At 42.5% G+C, this 20729-nt stretch overlaps 1 protein-coding gene across 7 annotated transcripts in view; it reads left to right on the top strand.

Annotated features, from left to right (window-relative positions):
- Positions 1 to 3616: 3616 nt before the first annotated feature.
- Positions 3617 to 20729, top strand: part of ZNF235 (zinc finger protein 235) — a 62079-nt gene continuing 44966 nt past the window's right edge. For 2 of the 7 annotated variants that reach the window (XM_079907983.1, XM_079907982.1), the window contains exons 1-2: positions 3617 to 3798; positions 4137 to 4176. In XM_079907983.1, the coding sequence (XP_079764109.1) occupies positions 3707 to 3798; positions 4137 to 4176 (132 nt within the window). In that variant the 5' untranslated portion in view covers positions 3617 to 3706. Of the gene's footprint in view, positions 3799 to 4136; positions 4177 to 11420; positions 20642 to 20729 lie in introns of those variants that run through there. The other 5 variants (XM_079907986.1, XM_079907988.1, XM_079907987.1 and 2 more) reach the window with 5 other exon arrangements.

Raw genomic sequence — 20729 nt, 5'->3', positions numbered from 1 at the left:
GTTACTGCCGAAATTGACAAGCTATTTCTAAAATCTATACAAAAAACAATGAAACGAGTAGCTTTAAAAATATTAAAAAATGAAGAACAATGTTGGAAGACTCATAATGTCTGATCTCAAGACTTACTACAGGGACTTCCCTGGTGGTGCAGTGATTAAGAATCCACCTGCCAATGCAGGGGGCACGGGTTTAAGCCCTGGTTCAGGAAGATACCATATGCTGCAGAGCAACTAAGCCCGTGTGCCACAGCTACTGAGCCCATGTGCCACAACTACTGAAGCATGCGTGCCTAGTACCCGTGCTCCACAACAAGAAAAGCCATTGCAATGAGAAGCCCGCCCACCTCAACAAAGAGTAGACCCCACTCTCCACAACTAGAGAAAGCCTGTGGGCAGCAACTAAGACCCAACACAGCCAAAAATTAAAAAGAAAAAAGAATTCATGGTTAAGATTGATTTTCTTAATTTACAGACATGCTACAATTTTCTAGTAAGGATTTCATTACTGATTTCTAGCTTTATTGCACCTTATCTAGAGAATATACTTTATATTATTAAAGTGTTTTGAAATTTGCTATTTATGCTTTATGGTCCAGCATATGGTCAAATTTTGTAAACATTCTATATGTACCTGAGCAGATGTGTATTCTACATATAATGAGATCAAATTTCCTAATTGGGTTAATTTTTCCATATACTTAACTGTTTTTTACTGTTTGTGTGTGTGTGCGCGCATGTGTGTGTATTTTATTAGGTAATCAGAGAGTATTTTTCCCTTTAGTTTTGCCAGATTAAAAAATATATTTGAGGATATTTATTACATGTATGTAGATATATATTTGTGTTATGTTCTTGGATAATTTAATCTTTTATCACCATGATGTATCCTATAGTAGTTCCAGCATAGTTTTTTTTTTTTTTTTTTTTTTTTTTTTTTTTTTGCGGTACACGGGCCTCTCACTGTTGTGGCCTCGCCCGTTGCGGAGCACAGGCTCCAGACGCGCAGGCTCAGCGGCCATGGCTCACGGGCCCAGCCGCTCTGCGCATGTGGGATCTTCCCGGACCAGGGCACGAACCCGTGTCCCCTGCATCGGCAGGCGGACTCTCAACCACTGCGCCACCAGGGAAGCCCCCAGCATAGTTTTTTGATGTTAAAATTTACTTTGTCCATTATTTATGTTGTAGTATTTTTGGTTTTTTTTTTTTTTTTTTTTTTTGCGGTACGCGGTCCTCCCAGTGTTGTGGCCTCTCCCGTTGCGGAGCGCAGGCTCAGCGGCCATGGCTCACGGGCCTAGCCGCTCCGCGGCATGTGGGATCTTCCCGGATCGGGGCACGAACCCATGCGCCCCGCATCGGCAGGCAGACTCTCAACCACTGCGCCACCAGGGAAGCCCTTTGGTTTTGTTTTTTTGTTTTGTTTTGTTTGCCATGCGGCATGCAGGATCTTAGTTTCCCCACCAGGTATCAAACTGGTGCCCCCTGCAGTGGAAGTATGGAGTCTAACCACTGGACCACCAGGGAAGGCCCTATGTTGTAGTTTTTAACATAGTGATAATTTGTAGCCAAGGTTGGTAATGTCTTTCTTCCAGAGAAAATGTCATTTTCTTCCAACAGTTAGCTGTGAGGCCGTCAGCAATCCAGGATTTCCTTAATACACTCTCAGGGGATAAAGATGACTCAGAGTCGGGCTGAAAGTCTACTTCCCTTTTCACTCTTACTCTCAGTGTGCATTGCTTTGGAGTCCTCCACATAAAACAACAATTGAGGAAAAAGTTAAATGACAGATCCAGGAAGCTCTCAGACAGATCCACTATATGGGAATCCTGCATGACAACTGATATAATTTCTTCAGTAGGTCAAGAAGATGCAGGAGAGTCACGAGACTTATGCAACAATCATGCAATGAATGGACGTGTTTTGATATTCAAAAAAACCAAGTGTGAAAGACTTTTGAAAGAATTTGGGACTTCAAATAAGGATAGAATAAATTAATATTAAGGAGGTATTATTAATTTTTTTCAGTGTGATAATATTGTGGTTATGCAAATAAATGTCCTTATGTTTTTGAGAAATATATGAAAATATTTTAGGGAGAAATGACAAGATGTCATGGATCTGTACTTTATTTCAATAATAAAAAAGGAAGAAAAAAGTTAGATGAAGCATGTGGGGCAATACATCAATAACATTTAATCTGTAAGATGAGTTTATGCACATTTAACTTTTTTCTCCACTCGTGTTTTTTAAAGTTTTCATAATAGAATATTTCATTCTTATGCAAGAGAAAAGTAGACAGGACCACCTTTCTGGGTTTGGGGTTTTGTGGGGTTTTTTGTTTGTTTTGGTTTGGATTTGGTTTTGGTGGTGGTAGTTTTTGTTGTTCTACAGTTTTTCTGGACTTGAGCTCTTATCTCACAGGATAAATCATGGCCTCTCTGATTTCAGCTGGCTTGTGGAATACTAAAGCATGTTATTAATTTATTGGATTTACTGTGCAAAGATCAGGTTGGTAGTAGGTGATATAATATCTGAAGATAAACTCAAAAAAGAAATATTCTCAAGATTTTATATAGGATTTACCCCTTTCAATATTGCAGTGTTTATTCCAGTTCCCTGCCAGTGCAACTTTCATTCACTTTTAAAGTGAGAAATTAAAACCAAGGAAATGCTGGAAGTTTTTAATGTTTCTGCATTATGACCTGATGAACATTTGCCTTTTTGTGATTTCTTGGTACTTCGGAATCAACAGCCCACCCTAGCTGACACCGTTAAGAGTTCCAGATGTATCCAGGTACACATGGAACAAAGAAGGCAATCCAGTCAAGGTAAGACTGAGATCTTGTGTTCCTTAAATTGTTCAGTGCAGTTCAGGCCAATCCTCTTTCAAGATCTCCGTTTTTAACCCACACATCGCTCCCACTCTATGATGATTTTTATTTTCTTTCCATATTTCAAGCTTCACTTTTCTCTCCTATACAACATATTTCCTTGACAACCGCTTATTAGTATAGTTATGAGAAAGGTGGGGGGGGGGAGTGAGAAAAAGAAAAGGGAAAACTGGGCTCAACCAGCAGCACAGAATTCATCCAAACTGAACCCAATTATTTGCAACACCAAAGGGCTGCATGGCAGGAAGCACCCCCATGCAGCCACTCTGGAAACTGGTCTAGAAGATCCAGATCTAGAAAAAGAAACTTCTGTCCAGGCAAGCAGGTCAGTGGCACTCAGTCCACTGGAGCTCTGGGTTCTTTTGGAGACATTTGGGCTCCAGAACACCATGTCTATAGAATATTTTCCCCTCCAGGACTCTGGGAAATTTAATCTATGTACTCAGTGTAGTAATCCACATTTCCGCCCAGGAAGCCGAAGCTGTAGTCATTGTTGCCCTAGGGCACTGTAGGAAGTGTGGTCCAGGCGCTCCCAACGACTGCAAGCACTTTTGCACCAGGCAGGCAGGACCGTGGACAGCGCTCCCCCTCGGCATTCTGGGAAACACGTCTCAGGAGCTCCGAGTACTCGCAGGCACTTCCGCCCCGATGGGCGGGGCTGTGGATGTTGTCCTCGGGCATTCTGGGAAGTGTAGTCCAGGAACTCCGTGTAGTCCCAGGCACTTCCGTTCCCAAAGGGCCGTGATGGGGAATTCTGGGAAATGTTGATCTAGGGCTCCTGGTAGTTGCAGGCACTTCTGGCCCAGGTGGGCGAGGTTATGACCGTCTTTTCGAGTAATGATCGTCAGTTTCGCGTCCCGCCACCCTTCGGAACTTCTTCGAGTTGCTCTCGAGCAACAGCAACCCGGTTGTGAGTTTAAGGGGAAAAGCGGATATTTGAGATGTAAGGACGACAGTTTTAGTTCAGTTAGGCGAAGTCGTCTCGAGTTTGGGGAGATTCTCCTGTCCCGGAGTTGGGCGCGGGTCCGGGTTGCAGTCTTTCCCGCGCTCAGCTCCCCCAACTCGCCTCCCCCACGTGTCAGCCACTTTCTGGCAGTATAACATTGGGCAAGTTATTTAATCTCTCTGTGCCTCTGTGTGCTCATCTGTTAAATGGGTTGATAGCAGTACCTTCCTAGTAGTTTTGGAATGTCCTTTGTAGTTCATTAGGGCAATGGTGATATTTCACAGCCTCCTTTCCTTCCCCAGCCCTGACTTCACAAGAAGGACTTGCACCGAAGTGCAGGGGGTAAGTAACCCCTTGGCTCCTGGCCCAGGGCCCCACGTGAGTAGGACTTGGCATTCTTCTTCTGTAAAAGATGTTCACATAAATGGAAGAAAAGGTAGGTTGTGTATTTATTTGGTTGTGAGCGATGCCAGTAATTAAGCCTTAGTTGTTAAGTTCCAGTCTAAGGGCTTTATACAAATTACGTTTAGAGTAGCCCTATGAAAAGTGTATTTACTGTTCAGGAATAGTAATACTTTTAAAAAATTACTTTAAAATTTTTTATTAATCTATTTTTTTAAATAAACCTATAGCAGAACTAGCTTTTATGAGAAAACTGTATTTCCATATACATATTTAATGAGAAGAGTAGCGATGTTTTACATTTTTGCATATCTCTTTAATTCTTGACTTTTTATAAGAAAAATAGCTGGATTTTCATGTTCTCTTGTGCTATCTGTTGTGAGATACTGTTTTGGTTAAAGTGATGAAGAAAATCCAGCCTCCCACAGTTATAGTTAGGAAAGAAAGGATTATTTTAATAGACTTTACAGATAATATTCTCCTTTGATACTGCACCCAAGAGCCACAAGTGATGGTTTCTTAAGGTTCTGTGGAATCTGAAACCATATCAGAGGACTTTTTGTACTACATTACATTACAACCCTTTGGTCAGTTTTGTATTTTGTGTACTTTGAGTCTTTCATCCATTAATGGTTTTATGAAATGATGCATCGCTCAATTGGAAAATGTTAATGGCCGAGTTTTACAGATATTTCAAATATTGACACATGTGATTTTACAAGATTTTAAAAAATCATATTTGTCAATACCATCACCAGTCTCATCAGAAAAGTTCTGTCTCTAAAGACCTTAAGTCTTTAAGCACTGGGAGGCTGTCAAGCTCTCAGTGATACAAGTTTTCCAAAATTCCGATACTTTGCTGCCAGTAATTTTCTTTGAAGTAACAGACTTGTTTTGCTCATTTCCAAAAGTTCTGCCAGATACCTAGATCTGAGCAACCATAGTTTGTCAGTTGTTCTTTCAAGAAAAGGGATGTTTTCCAGAAAGGAATGCCTAGTATTCCTGGTAACTCCAAGAATGGCCACAGCTGCCTTTTCTTGGGACAACCATTGTTGTCAGTAAGCATATGCAGTAAGTAAGCATAAATTTTACTGTAGACTATCACAAGGACGTATACCCCAGGACTGAGATGCAGTAAAATTAATAACTTTTTAAAAAATTAATAACTTTCACTGTTTCATCAAGAACTTTCTTAAGTGAAACTATCACTGTTTTTACTATGAGTGAAAAGCAATAGAGAATACAGTGGGGCTTCCCTGGTGGCACAGTGGTTGAGAGTCCGCCTGCCAATGCAGGGGACACGGGTTCGTGCCCCAGTCCGGGAAGATCCCACATGCCGCGGAGTGGCTGGGCCTGTGAGCCATGGCCACTGAGCCTGCGCGTCCGGAGCCTGTGCTCCGCAACGGGAGAGGCCACAACAGTGAGAGGCCCGCGTACCGCAAAAAAAAAAAAAAAAAAAAAGAATACAGTGACTGCTTACATTTTTGGTGTCACTGCTTTGATTTATGCCAAGGTGCTAGTGATTTTAAACAGCATTCTTTTGCACCATCATTGTGATTACAGACAGCGAAAAAGACAACCAGTGCCTTGGTATTATTAGGAAAATAGTTTCGACCCTACAGACTCCCTGAAGGGGTCTCTGGGACCCCTAGGAGTCCACAGCCTTCCCTTGAGAACTGCTGCTGCTTTTCTTGGAGCATCTGCCAACTTTCAGAATATTCAAAAGTTGACATATAATTATTGCTAATATTTTCATGATCTAAGACACATGTCTTTAGAAACAAACCAGCACAAATGTGTGGCTCTTATATGTATCATATGGTAACTTTGATCATAATGATGATAATTATTAGCATCTGTTGGGCACTTCTTAACAGGCAGAGACTCTAATGCTTTGCAGGTATCAGTCTGCGTATTCCTCATAAGACCCTGTTGTTTTACAGATGAGGGAACAGAAACACAGAGAGGCTCCTTGAACAATGGCTTATGCTGAGGGTCACACAGCCAGGAAATGGCAGAGCCAGAGTTAAGTCCCAGCAGCCTGGTTCCATCGCCTGGGCTCTTGGCCAGCATATTCTGCTTTCATTAGGATGTCAAGTAGGCTTAGAAGTTTTTGAGGATGAGGTCAAAACCAGGAGAAAACATATTGAAGCAGAGGATGTTTAAGCTGAGAATAATTAAAGTCTAAAAGCTAGATGAGCAGGAAGAGGCCATGGTAAAAGAGGAACAGCCCAAGGAGAGGCCTGGAGGCTTTTGTGGGAAAGCAAGTGGAATACTAAGGCCAGAAATTCCGTGTGGTGAGAGGGAGAGAAAAGGTCTGACCTGGAAAGTTTCTGTGAATTGTGTGTTTATTTTAAAGGCGCAGGGGAGCCATAGAGGTATGTCATGCAAGAACAAAACCACATTTCCATCTTAGGCAGAACCCTGGCAACGAGAAGGGGAGCTGATTGATTAGGGGCAATATTCTGAGCACTTAAGGCTCAGACTCCGGATCCAGACCTGCTAGTTTTGAGCTCTAACACTTACTCAGTGACCTTGGGCAAGTTACTTAATCTCTCTGTGCCTCAGGGTCAAAGATGTAAAATACAGACAATATCATTACATATTTCATGAGGTTATTGTATGGGTTAAAAGAGACTATATATCATCGGTTGGATTATATATAGGTGCTGGAGTCTGGCAAAAACTAAATATATGTAAGACATTTTATTTTGTAATATCAAGCATGACAAAAGCAAGAAGTTTTCAGAAGGAATATGTAGAGCACATAGAGATATTTCAGGGTATCCTCTTCTCTCTCACCTCCTTCACTTTGAAACTTGGATGCTATCTTACCTTTGAACAAACATAAATATTCTATACGAAGGCTTCTTTTATTTTTTTAATTGAAGTATAGTTGATTTACAATGTTGCGTTTCTGCTGTACAGCAAAGTGATTCAGTTATACATACATACATATATACATTCTTTTTCATATTCTTTTCTATTATGGTTGATCACAGGATATTGAACATAGTTCCCTGTGCTATACAGTAGGACCTTACTGTTTATCCATTCTATATGTAATAGTTTGCCACTGCTAATCCCAAACTCCCAATGCATCCCTCCCCGTTGGCAACCACAAGTCTGTTCTCTCTGTCTGTGAGTCTGTCTCTGTTTGTAGATAAGTTCATGTGTGTCATATTAGATTTCACATATAAGTGATATCATATGGTATTTGTCTTTCTCCGTCTGACTTACTTCACTTAGTATGTTAAGTTCTAAGTCCATCCGTGTTGCTGTGAATGGCATTAGTTCATTCTTTTTTTATGGCTGAGTAATATTCCATTGTATATATATGTACCACATCTTCTTTATCCGTTCATCTGTTGATGGACATTTAGGTTGTTTCCATGTCTTGCCTATTGAAGACTACTTTTTAAATATCTGCTTGGGAATTCCCTGGCGGTCCAGTGGTTAGGACTCCGCGCTTTCACTGCCAAGGGCCTGGATTTAATCCCTGGTTGGGGAACTAAGATCCCACAAGCTGCACAGCACGGCCGAAAAAAAAATCTGCTTAACATGATTTCTTTATCCTTTGAATTCAGAATGTTTCAGCACAGGGAGGGGCTTATAAGAATTGCCTCTATTTTTTTTTTTTTTTAAGTTGATCTGGTAGATCTAAAATCAGGTCTGTCTTTCCACTCTGGCTATTTGCCTCCAGTGGCACTAAGAAACCATGATGCTTCTCTTTCTTCTTAGAGATTGCTCCACTGGTATCTATAATGGAGAGAAGAGGGAAGGTGGAAGTCAGGAGGCCTGGGTGCTGGGCTTAGCTCCCTTCCTGGCTCGCTGGGAGCCCTTGGGCAGTTAGTTCCCTTACTCCTAGTGAGGCAGGTTGTGTAGGGGCTGGGAGCAAGGACTCAGGCCACAAATCATCTGGGTTCATCACCTAGTGCAGTGGTTCTCAGCCCTGACTGCATCCTGAAATCACCTGGGGAGCTTTCCAAAATTACAGATGCCTTGACAGATTCTAATTTAGTTTTAGCAGGGCCTAACCTTTTTTTTTTTTTTTTTTTTTTGCAGTACGTGGGCCTCTCACTGCTGTGGCCTCTCCCGTTGCGGAGCACAGGCTCCAGACGCAGGCTCAGCGGCCATGGCTCACGGGCCCAGCCGCTCCACAGCATGTGGGATCTTCCCGGACCGGGGCACGAACCCGTGTCCCCTGCATTGGCAGGCGGACTCTCAACCACTGCGCCACCAGGGAAGCCCCTAAAGTAACCAATTTTATATGGATGGGCTGACATTTGAGTGGGGAACCTGAAGGAAGGGAGGGGTCATCCACATGAGGGTTCCAGACACATTGTAAGTCCATTTCCACAGTTGGCTTTCAGAGTTTGCATTGAGCCCTGTTCTCTTCATTCTCCCAGACTCTGTCTCTGTTGTAAAAGATTAGCTTCCAGGTTTTTACTTTTTTTTTTTCCCGGAATTTATGGAGCTCTGAATTACTGCTAGGTTTTTAAAACCACGTATGTTACCACATCAGCTTTCTTTCCCCTTAATTCTCATGGGAGAAATATCCCAGCAAGAGCTGAAGGACCACTCTCTGCTTTCACACTGCATTCCAGGCAGTGGGTGATAAAGGTACTTTGCTCCCAAGCTTGCAAGTTATTCCAACCATTCCAAGGCCTCACAGCCCCTTAGACATTAGCATAAGTTTCCAGTGTGATGTTCTAAGGCAAAAATGACTTTAAACTCTGTCTGAAAAATCCCCTGCTAATCCCATCTGTGAACATTTTATTAACTATTTCGAGCAGGGCCCTGATGTCCAGATGTGTAGGTTGTGCAGCGTGGCCCTGATTCTGAAACATGCAGCTCAGCAGAGTTATGTAGAGCCTGTTCATCAAGCCCCTGCCACGACAACAGAAGAGACAACTTTTTTTTTTGAAGTATAGTTGATTTACAATGTTGCGTTAATTACTGCTGTGCAGTAGTACATATATATACATTCTTTTTTAAAATATTCTTTTCCATTATGGTTTATCATAGGATATTGAATATAGTTCTCTGTGCTATACAGTAGGACCTCATTTATCCATTCTGTATATAAAAGCTTACATCTGCTAACCCCAGCCTCTCACTCTGTCCCTCCCCCAACCCCCTCCCCCTTGGCAACCACCAGTCTGTTCCAGAAGAGACAACTTTTTTTTTTTTAAAGATTTAATTTTATTTATTTTTGGCTGCATTGGGTCTTCATTGCTGCACATGGGCTTTCTCTAGTTGTGGCGAGCGGGGGCTACTCTTCGTTGTGGTGCACGGGCTTCTCCTTGCAGTGGCTTCTCTTGTTGCGGAGCACGGGCTCTAGGCGCGCGGGCTTCAGTAGTTGTGGCACAAGGGCTCATTAGTTGTGGCTCACGGGCTCTAGAGTGCAGGCTCAGTAGTCGTGGCGCACGGGCTTAGTTGCTCTGCGGCATGTGGGATCTTCCTGGACCAGGGCTCGAACCCGTGTCCCCTGCATTGGCAGGTGGATTCTTATCCACTGGGCCACCGGGAAAGTCCCCAGGAGAGACAACTTTTTTTTTTTTTCTTTTTTCGGTACACGGACCTCTCACTGTTGTGGCCTCTCCCATTGTGGAGCACAGGCTCTGGACGCGCAGGCTCAGCGGCCATGGCTCACAGGCCCAGCCGCTCCATGGCATGTGGGATCTTTCTGGACCAGGGCATGAACCCGCATCCCCTGCATTGGCAGGCGGACCCTCAACCACTGCGCCACCAGGGAAGCCCAAGGAGAGACAACTTTTAATTGACTGTTCTTACAGGGTGGGAAGTGAAGTTCTCAAAACAATTCCTCTGAAGTCATGTAACATTGAGATGAAAAATTGAAAAAAAAAATCTCAAACGTTTAGGTGTCTGTCTAAATTTAGAAACTTAGGAATCACAGTAACGATAAACAGTTTAGAAATTTCTAAACCTGAAATTATTTTGGAGGTAATCAAGAACTCACAATAGTTGTGAGACAACTCGTAGTCAATATCAATCTAGAAAAACTCAGTTAAAAAAGAAGCGCAACAAGTAATCAGTATGTATCAAACCCAAAACCTCTCTCAGTCTAAAACTGACACACATAATACTTAATTATCCCTTGTGACTTAATCTTTTCTATAGCACAAACTCTTCTAAACTCTGCCTCAAAATATTCTCCATGAAGGAGCACAACCTCTAAATATATGGTATTTCCATCTGCTTTTCTCATTGTAATTCCATTACCATAAGGAGTGAATTCTTTTGCCAAAACTTGTGAAGTTTCAGTCTTCATTGAGGTGGAATTTTTTGGTTGTTTTTCTTTTCATTTGTTTTTGTTTTTAGTTGTTTGTTAGTGTTGTCTTTTTTGTCACTGTGCAGCCAACTGATTTCTAATTTGGTCTTCAGTGGGTCTCACTTAATGCCAAGTGGAGCCTAGTGGACCGCTTACTGGTTTCTGAAGCCTTGTAAATCAGAGAACATGTTACATGGTGAAAAACGTAAGCTGAACCTTCCCAGAGTTTATTAAAGTTTCCTTTTGTGTCCTAAGTGTGAAATCTTGAAATCTCTGAACAAGGCAGGTCACTTGTCCACATTTCTGAATTCTCTGTCCTCATAGGAGGCAACAAAGAAAGTGAGGTGGAAACAAAGAGCTTTCCTGCTAGCAGTTCTAGCAACAGCTTGCCAGTGATTTAACCAGGTGTCAAAAGTCTATGATAGATGGTTCTCATTTCCAGAAACGAGGCAATTCCTCCTGTAAGTATAGGCAGGAGCACTGGCTCAGTTTTCTGAAGACAAAAATCATATCTTAAACCATAAAGGGGGTGGTTCCAATAATGTAAAAAATTCAGCTTCCCTCCTCGTGAGGCTCGCATTCTTGGTGGAAAACATGTCTGACCCAAGCACAGGATAATAAGAGTAGTTGTCAGCAAGTTCCCATGAAAAAAGAACCATGAGGGCTTCCCTGATGGCGCAGTGGTTGAGGGTCCGCCTGCCGATGCAGGGGACACGGGTTCGTGCCCCGGTCCGGGAGGATCCCACATGCTGCAGAGCGGCTGGGCCCGTGGGCCGTGGCCGCTGGGCCTGCATGTCCAGAGCCTGTGCTCCGCGGCGGGAGAGGCCACAACAGTGAGAGGCCCATGTACCGCAAAAAAAAAAAAAAAAAAAAGAACCACGAAGTATGATTGATGTGTTGGAAGCTTGGTTGGTTATATCTTAGACCACTATGACATTCAGAGAGTTTGCAAAAGAGAGAAATCTCATAACTCCAGTAATTATGGAAAAGCCAGAATGAAGCTATTAACCAGTGATCAGCACAGAATAATTCACACAGCAAAGAAAAGCTGCCAGTGTCCTGCGTGTGCAAAAGCCTTCAGTAATGTCTCCAACTTTGATCTTCATCAGCGAGTCTGCTTCAGAAAGACGCTTTACACATGTAACAAATGCGGGAGAGGCTTCTGTTACAGCTCAGCTCATTGTATTCGTTGGACGCTTCACATGGGAGGAAAATGCTTTAGGTGTGGTAAGGGCTTTGTTCAGAGCTCACTAATATGGGAAAGACTTCAGCTGTAGATCAGCACTTAGTGTTCACTGCAAAATCCAGACAGGAGAGAAACGCTATTAACTGTCGAGTGCGGTAGGGCCTTTGTTCACACCTTGCATCCTCAGGGCCATTAGAGAATCCACACTGAGGAGAAACCCATCAACCCTGATGTATGTGGGCGGAGCTTCCGTCATGCACCCGCACAGAATGCTTACTGGAAAGTTCACGTGGGAGAGAAACTGTCCAAATGTGAGGAAAGCAGGAAGGGCTTCATTTGTAGCTCAAATCTTTACATTCATCAGGGGATTCCCCACGGGATAGAAACCCTGTAAATGTGAGGAATCTGGTAAGGCCTCTGCCAGCTCTAACACTCCTAGGCCTATCATAAAATCCACACTGGAGGGCAACCGTGTGTATCCTAAGTAAGTGATGAGGGCTTCAGTCTTCAGGCCCGTCAAGGAGTCCACAGTGGAGAGAAACACATATGCGCCTGTGGGAAGCACTTCAGGAGAAACTCCCATTCTGAAACCCATCTGGTAGTCCATACAGGAGAGAATCCCTATTTTTTAAAAAAGAGCTGCTTCTATCAATTCATATTTTAAAGTTCATCAGAAGGCACTGAATTGAAGGAAACCTTATAAGCGTGAGGAGTAGGGGCAGGGCTTGAAGTTGGAGTTTGCGATGTCAGGTTCAGTTTTCTACCGGTGAGAAACCATACAAATGTAAGGAGTGTGGAAAAGACTTCAGTCACAGTGAAGATCTTAAAATTCATTGTAGGATCCACACAGGACAGAAACTGTAATTGCAAGGACTGTGGAAAGGGCTTTGGTCAGGCCATTCTGGTCCATCAGAGAGACAGCAGTGAAGAGAAAACATTCAGATGTGAGAAGTAAAGGGTAAAGACTGTGTCAGAATCTACAGCCTCAAGCCTGCCAGAGAGCCCATACTCGGGGTTGGGGGCATGGGGAGAAAACCATCAAATTGTGAGGCGTGTGGGAAAGTCTTCACGGATTAATTGGAGGACGCACATGGAAGAGAAACACTATAAATAGGGGATGTGTACTGAGTGCTTCGGTGACACCTCAAGACCTCAGCTTCATCATAGTCTCCACTCTGGAGAGAAACCATACAGATATGAAAGTGTATACACTATGGTTTTCAGATGGTTCTTGTGACTCCAGAATCATCAGACTGTTCACACAGCAGAGAAGCCTTACCATTATGAGCTTGCGGTCAGCGCTTCAGTTGGAGATCACATTTTGTACATCATCACATTTATCCAGGATGAATTTTGAAGAAGTGATGAGAGTGGGAGGAACTTTATCAGAGGATCCACGGAGGGAAACAGTTCTATGAAATGGTGTCTGTCAAAGACCTCAGTGAGGTCTAAATTCATCTAATCCTTTGGTCAAATAGGAGAGAAAATATTTTCATTAAAGTCTATGTTTCAGGGACTTTCCCTGGCGGTCCAGTGGTTAAGACTCTGCGCTTCCACTGCAGGGGACACGGGTTCAGTCCCTGGACGGGGAACTAATATCCCGCATGCTGCATGGCCAAAACAAAATAAAGTCTGTGTTTCAGCCATAGCTCGACACATCCCAGTGGTTAAGAGCCCACACGGCAGAGAACCCTCGTAAGTGGTACACTAAGGACATCAGTCAGAACGGTGGCATTTATCACACATTACTCAGGAGGGAGGCCTTAGAAAGGATGACTAGGATCAGGTCCTTAAAGGTGTGATCATAGACATGCCAAAACTGATTTCCACTAGGATGTAAGCTCCATGAGGGCAGAGCTTTTGTTCACTGCTGAAGCCACACAGCATTGCTTAGTGCTTTGTAGGTGTGCTCAGAACTTGTTTGTTATATGATTAAAGAGAGAAAATGTATATAAAAGGGAGAAAATTATATTAGGTTCATCTGAAGAATTTCATATAAAATATATTCAGAAGAACCCAATGGTCTTAATAAAACTAATTCAAGTAGATAGTCAAAATGCAGAAGACCAATGGTACTACAATTCATCATCTAATTTGGTCTTACACTGGTGTGTGATTGGCTCCTGTTCTTTCCCCAGCCTTTGTTCTTATAGTGAGTGGGAAGATTTCGGGGCTGATCAAGGAAAAAGATATGACCAGGAAGTGGCAGTGGTACCCAGTCAGGTTCATCGGGATGGTACTTTGATAAGATCGCATGTGTGAAGGGAAGTCTCAGAGCATGAGACCTTACAGAGACTACAGTGGGTGGCCACCACCACCACTGAGAAGAGAAAGAGGGCAAGGGAACTTCTGGGGCAGGTGGGGATTGGAGGGGGGCTGCTTACAGGTCTAAGTGATGTCGCTCGGCAGTACAAGGCGGAGCCTTGGGGTCAGAGAACTCCTAAAGGCAGCAGCTGCTTAGGGTCTGTTACAGCGCCAGGGTTTGTCTTAATCTCTGGCTAGCAGATGTTGGATGCAATTTTGCAGAGTGTACAAAACAAGCAGGCTCCAAATGACTTAAAATGTGCTCATTTGGGCTGTATTAAAGTAATTGATTACATGAGGATTTCAGTTTGGCACCAGCAGGCTTTTGAGCTCATGGTCCCAGGCGGCTATAAAGAAGTAAATAACATAGAACAACAAGGTCCTACTGTATAACACAGGGAACCGTATTCAATATCCTGTGATAAACCATAATGGAAAAGAATATGAAAAAGAAGATATATATATATATATATATGTACACACACATGTATAACTGAGTCACTTTGCTGTACAGCAGAAATTAACATTGTAAATCAACTATACTTCAATTAAAAAAATAAACAACATAGGGCCAATAAACAGGAGCTATCGTTTGCTAATTTACAAAACAGTTCTCAAATTGGGTTCTTAGTATTTGGGACTCTGTTTCATATTCCATCTCTTGTAAACAGTCTGAATTCAGCTATCCTTTATGATTTTTGTGATGGTATAGCCTGGCTAAAAAATTACTTTTGTTAATCTTTCACTAACTGGATACTCCATAACACTTAAATCTTTTGACCCCACTAGGGTGTTAAAGTAGAATTTTACTGTAACACTTAGAAAGTGTCAAAAGTATTAGCTAATGACAAAAGTTGTCACAGTAAACTTTAAACTGATAATTAGTTTTTTTATTCTTCATCTTTTCATTGAGACTTTGATGTGATTATATTCAGAGTGCTATAGCATTTCTCCCATCAACATTTGTTAGGCAGGGCTGTGTTGGATTTGAAGAATATTAATTTTGTCGAGTTCCCTATCCAACGTTCCCCCTCCTAATCCTCAAGAAAAAAAATTTTTTTAAATTGTTGCATGTGGTCATTTTATTTTCAAATTTTTCATTATTGGTGTAGGCTTGACATTCTTACACAGTTTTCTCTATGGGTAGCTGTAAAAAATGTATAAATTTCAGAGAGGAGTTAGTATATTTTGAAATGTTTAATGTGTATCTCTCTTCGATCTGCAAATCTTAGAACAGTAATTTAAATTTAAATTAGGAAATTTAAAGCATAGAAAAGATAAGTACCATGAATGATGTCACTAAGTTTTCAACAAGTGGATATAACGAGTGTTCCTCAATGAGAATTTGCGTAAGATTTGATACACTTTGATATGCTTTTAATAACATGGAGCTGTTAAAATGATGGCACAAACATGACGGGATATAATCGGATTTACGGAAAATAGGTTCTGTCTGCAGATTAATATCAAAAACATGAACATGTGTACGTGTGTATATGTGCATCAGATAGCATGTGAAGGACACCTTGTATAAACAACGACTTGTTCTGATAAGGATTTTATGGAATGTTTCTTCTACTTTTTAGATTTTGCAGTGAATGTCAGTTTACTCAAGCAATAAATCTGTGTAAAATGGGATCTCTGAAATTATCAAGTAAACTCACCCACACTCTTTCCCCCTTAGAGCTACAGAGCTGTGTTCTTATGGCTGCCTCTCCTCCTGGGGAGAATCTCGCCACTGCCTAGATTCGGGGGCTGGGACAGTGACCCGCTTCTCATGGAGTGCGACCTCTGCTGGATGAGCAGGATACTGCACTGGTCTTATTTGCCAGCCTCTCCTGGTTGATAAAACGATGTTCTGGAGTTGCTGCTTCCTGATGATACGGAAATAAATGGAACCAGCACAGAACCAGAGGGCACCTTGGTTCCACCTAGGTCATGAGGCTACTCCTTCTCTTTAGGCTTATAGCTCTTAGGAGCGACAGCATTTGCTGCTTAGCAATTCTGTTTCATTTTGAGTATTTTCCTCCTGTGGGGCAATACTGTCTGAATTCATGCTCATCCTTCCTTTTGCCCTGACAAGTAAGTGATATCTAGCTTCAGTACAGAACTGTTGGCTTGCTATTAGTAAGTAGAAAGTGCTTCAACTTACTTCTGTGTTCCTGTTTTGTAGAGGAAAAGTTCAATATCAATGGATTCTTTTGCTTTTATGAGTAGCTTGTTCTTTCTGCTTGGAGGGTTCTAAGATTTTCACTTTAATCTTAGAATTCCAGAATTCTGCCAAGATGGGAATTTTTTGTTTTCTCATCAATCCAGGCATGACCTTTGGTAGCCTTATCAGTCTGCAGCGTTGTTTCTTCAGATCAAGAAAATGTTCATTCATTATCTGGTTCATTATTTTCTTGCCTCTGTTGTTTCCTTCTCCAATTTTCAGAATTCCTTTTACTCACATGATAGATTTCCAGGATATACGTTTCACATCTCCTCTCTTCCCATCATTGATTCCAGCTGATTGTATTTCTGTGCTGTATTTTGAGAAATTTCTTTCACTTAGTCTTTGAGATTACTATCTTTGCCCTCATCATTGGTAATCCTCCCCTTAAATTCATCTACTTTCAATTGGTAAATTGGAGATGGAACTTAGATGAGTGTGTGTGCCCTTGCCCATGCACTTATGGACACATACATGCTGAACTTCAGTTTCCTTAAATAATCCTATTATCATTTTTTTTAATTCAAGTTTCATCCCTCTCCTCTTGCAGCTCAGTTTCTGCAGGTGTGTGTTTTTTGTTCCAGCTAGTTTTCTGTCTTGGTTATTGGGACATCTAGGTGACAGCAGACACCTAGGTACTAGAAAATAGAATTATATCAATCCCCATGAGTGCGGTGACCCTATCTCCCAGTTGTCTATAATAGTGCCAGATTATATCTATTGCCTTAGTGTAATTAGGAACGGTACCCGTTTTCACTTTCAAAAATGTCCCAATTTAGGGAATTCCCTGGCCATCCAGTGGTTAGGACACTTTCACTGCCAGTAACTAAGATCCTGCAGGTCGTGTGGCCAAAAAAATAAAATAAAGTAAGTCCACTGTTTTTCACATATTTGCTGTTATTTGTTTTCCTATTCAAAGGTGTTTTGCCCGGGATTTGTATTGGCTTCATTTGGTCTTTGTTCAGGTGTTTCTAGTTCTACCTATGAAGTGGTCTCTTTGTCAAAAGAGATGAACTTAAATCTAATCAGTAAGCTGGGATGAAGTGAGAGAGTGGCATGGACTTATATACACTACCAAATGTAAAATAGATAGCTAGTGGGAAGCAGCCGCATAGCACAGGGAGATCAGCTGTGTGCTTTGTGTCCACCTAGAGGGGTAGGATAGGGAAAGTGGGAGGGAGACGCAAGAGGGAGGAGATATGGGGATATATGTATACGTATAGCTGATTCACTTTGTAATACAGCAGAAATGAACACACCATTGCAAAGCAATTATACTCCAATAAAGATGTTTTAAAAATTAGGACATTTCATATCAGGCCATTTAATAAATATTTTTCAAAATGTGAACTGCAAAAAAAGTCTAATTAGGCCTTTAGATTTAAATTTTACTTGATAGGAAACACATAGGCTAGAAGAAGAAATTATTTAATGACACAAAAAATAAACAATGGAGTGAAACTGAGCAGGACCCTCTGGGGTCCTCCTGGGCACAAATGCCTTTCTGTCATCCCCATCCCCCCCTTTGTCAGTTTTTGAAAACTTTCATAATAAAAAGCTACAAAATATATTCCCTGCCTAGGAGAAAAACCATGGTTTCCTGGTTCACTTGGCTTATTCACTCACCAGACACTATTTATATCAGGAGCAGAATAGAAATATATACTGAAATGTCTGAAGCCAAATGAATTAGAAAACAATTCAGGATTTTATATATGCACACATCACAATATTAAATTCCCTGCAACGGAGCTGCTTTTGTTTGACATAACAACCACTATGTTTTTTTAAAATGAAGTTCAAGATATTTCGCTTTTACAGCCTAATCGATGTGTGTATAGCCTTTTTGCAAATTCTTAGCATATTGGAATGAACCGCTCATTCCACAGAACCCTCTCAAGAGCCCTTAGGTGCCTTGCTGAATAAAGGAAGCAAAGGAGTCAAAACACTTTATTCCAACCTCTCCCTTCCCCCCAAGACAGACAGCTTGGAAACTGAAGACTGAAACTTCCTACCTATCTACCTTCCCTCCCGCAATTTACTGTGTACATTAACATAACTAGTCAGTTTTACTAGCATGCCTTTACTATTCCAGAAGATTCCTGCCCAAATTGCTTGATTGTTCATTAAAGGAGCTTCCACAAGCACCCATCAACTCTTCTATCTCTTTAAAGAACATCAACAGTTTGCACCTGTAGGTTCCTCGCCTACAAAAATCCTTGCTCTTCCCACCAATCCTGGACTGCAGCATCATGACCGTCATGCAATCCCATTCGTCTTTTGCACTGAAAGACGCCGCCTTAAACCACACTTCCAATTCTCAGTGAATTCCAGCCTTGTCTTCCTGGCTCCGCGGACACTGTCAAGGTGCGGAAGCTCTGTGGAGGTGGTGTCACCAGGTAGCAATAAACTATGTTTTTGTCTCATTAACAGGTTTTATTGCTGATATTTGGGGAGTCAGCATTGGAAACAAGTTTGAAATCCAGTGTTCCTTAAGTTCTGTGTTAGGCAGTTCCGCCTAGGTCACTTTTACGTTTCCCACTTTTTAGTCTACCCTTTGCCTCCGCTAAAAATGTTGGGTTTTAACTTATTTTCGTAATACAAGCCTCTCTTTTCTCTCTTATACGGCCGCATTTTTAAAAAATTCGCAATTATTGTTACCCAGAAAACTATCTGCTTACGTTATTTTCTCATGAGCTTTAAGAAATGAGTAGAACAAAAGGAATCTGACAGTTCCACCAAAAGTGACTAAATCCGAGCCCGCTCCACAGTCAAAACCCAAGACAGCTGGTGGGAAGAGCGGTTCTGCGAACTTCATTCTGGGAAATGTAGTCCAGGAGGTTCGTGAAATCTGAGGCGCTTCCGCCTGGGGATTCTGGGAAGTGTAGTCCGGGAACTGTGTGTAGCCCGAGGCACTTCCGCTCCGGGAAGGCGAGGTCGGGGCCGAGATTACTCCTAGGGCGGTGAGTTAACCCAGCGTCCCTGTGATCCCTCCGAGCCTTCTCGGACTCTGCGTGGGGCCACCCGGTCCTCGCTCCTGGGGCAGGGAAGCCGCGGCGAGCGGCGGAGGGCGGGAGGGGGCAGCGGCGGCGGTGTGCGTTCCCTCGGCGAACCTCCCGCGTCGGGGGCGGGCTCGCGTCCTACATTGAGTTTGACGGTCTCCCGCGCTCTCTGCTCCCCTAGCCCTCCTACCGCTACTACGGGCCAGCTCTGTTTCTTGCGGTAAATTATTGAGCGGGTTGCTTAATCTCTCTCTGCCTCAGTTTCCTCCGGTTAGTTCCTTCCCAATGATGTTCTTTTGAGGATTAAGTGAGATTATATTTTAAAAGCTTAAGAACAGTGCCTAGTGCACGGTAAAATGTTGGATGTTACCATAAATTAAGTGATAATACTTAAGCGCCCTGTTGTTGGGAAGCTCCTGCGAGCCTGGGATGGGGTCGGAGCTCCAGCTGCAGACCCATTGTGCCTTCCCTGATCACTGAGGTGGGTTTGTTCTTGGATTCCTGGATTCTTTCTGGACGCTTGTTTAGGAAGGAGAGTTATCTTCCGCTGGATCCTGGGAAAAGTCCTCTGTGGTTTATTCCAGACCGAGAAATGATCGTGGTCACGGCTTTGCACAGTGCCTGCGATGTAGCCAGGCTTCAGTTAAAAATGTTTAGTATTGTGTAACAACCCCGTATTGTTAATTTAAATGCAACACGATTTCTTAGTTTTAGGTTTTTATTAGTCATTGTTTACCTTCATGCAATGCGAGAAGAAACTTCGTTCTTTCAGCTTAATAACACGTGCAAGTAGTTACACCTATTAAGGGGAAAAAAACCCGTGGCAATTTAACGTTCATTAACAACAGCACAAACCATCTGTGAGACCACCAGTCAGAATTAGGCTTTTTTTGGAGAGTAAGGGTAAGTAAAGGGACATAGTCATCTCTGAAGTCTGTGTTTCCTAAGAGTCATCTTCTGTAAAGCAGATTCGCAAAGGCAGTTTTATGAATCTTAAGAGCACCTACTTGTCTGAAGCTGCAGGAGGGAATTCTGGCATTATTATACCCATTTACAGGTAGACTGGATTGAGGCACAGAGAGATTAATAACTTGCTCAAGGTTTATGCGACTAGTAAGTAGAAAGTGATAAGTAGAAATAACAGAATTTGAACCCAGGCATTTTGGCCCTGATGTCAAAAGCTCAGCTTCTCTGTACACGGGTGTGGAATTGAATCTCGGAGACAGAGTTTTGGGTGAAGTAGAAAAGGATAGCTTTATTACTTTGCCAGGCAAAGGGGGACACGGTGGGCTCCTGCCTCGAAAAACTGTGTCCCCACTTGGAGAGGATAGTGGGAAGTTTTATAGTAGTTTTTCAAGAAGGGCGTGATCAGCTCGTGGACATTCTCCTGATGAGTTGGCGGTGAGGTAAGTGGGAGTCGGCATCATCAACCTTCAGGTTCCAACTGGTCTGGGGTCTACATGCTTGTGGGCACCATACCATCATTAACTTCCC

Source organism: Stenella coeruleoalba, assembly GCF_951394435.1.
Source record: "Stenella coeruleoalba genome assembly, chromosome: 20".
In the NCBI taxonomy this organism is placed as follows: domain Eukaryota; kingdom Metazoa; phylum Chordata; class Mammalia; order Artiodactyla; family Delphinidae; genus Stenella; species Stenella coeruleoalba.
The sequence above is the reverse complement of the archived record's forward strand: the minus strand, read 5'-3'. Positions and strand labels throughout refer to the sequence as shown.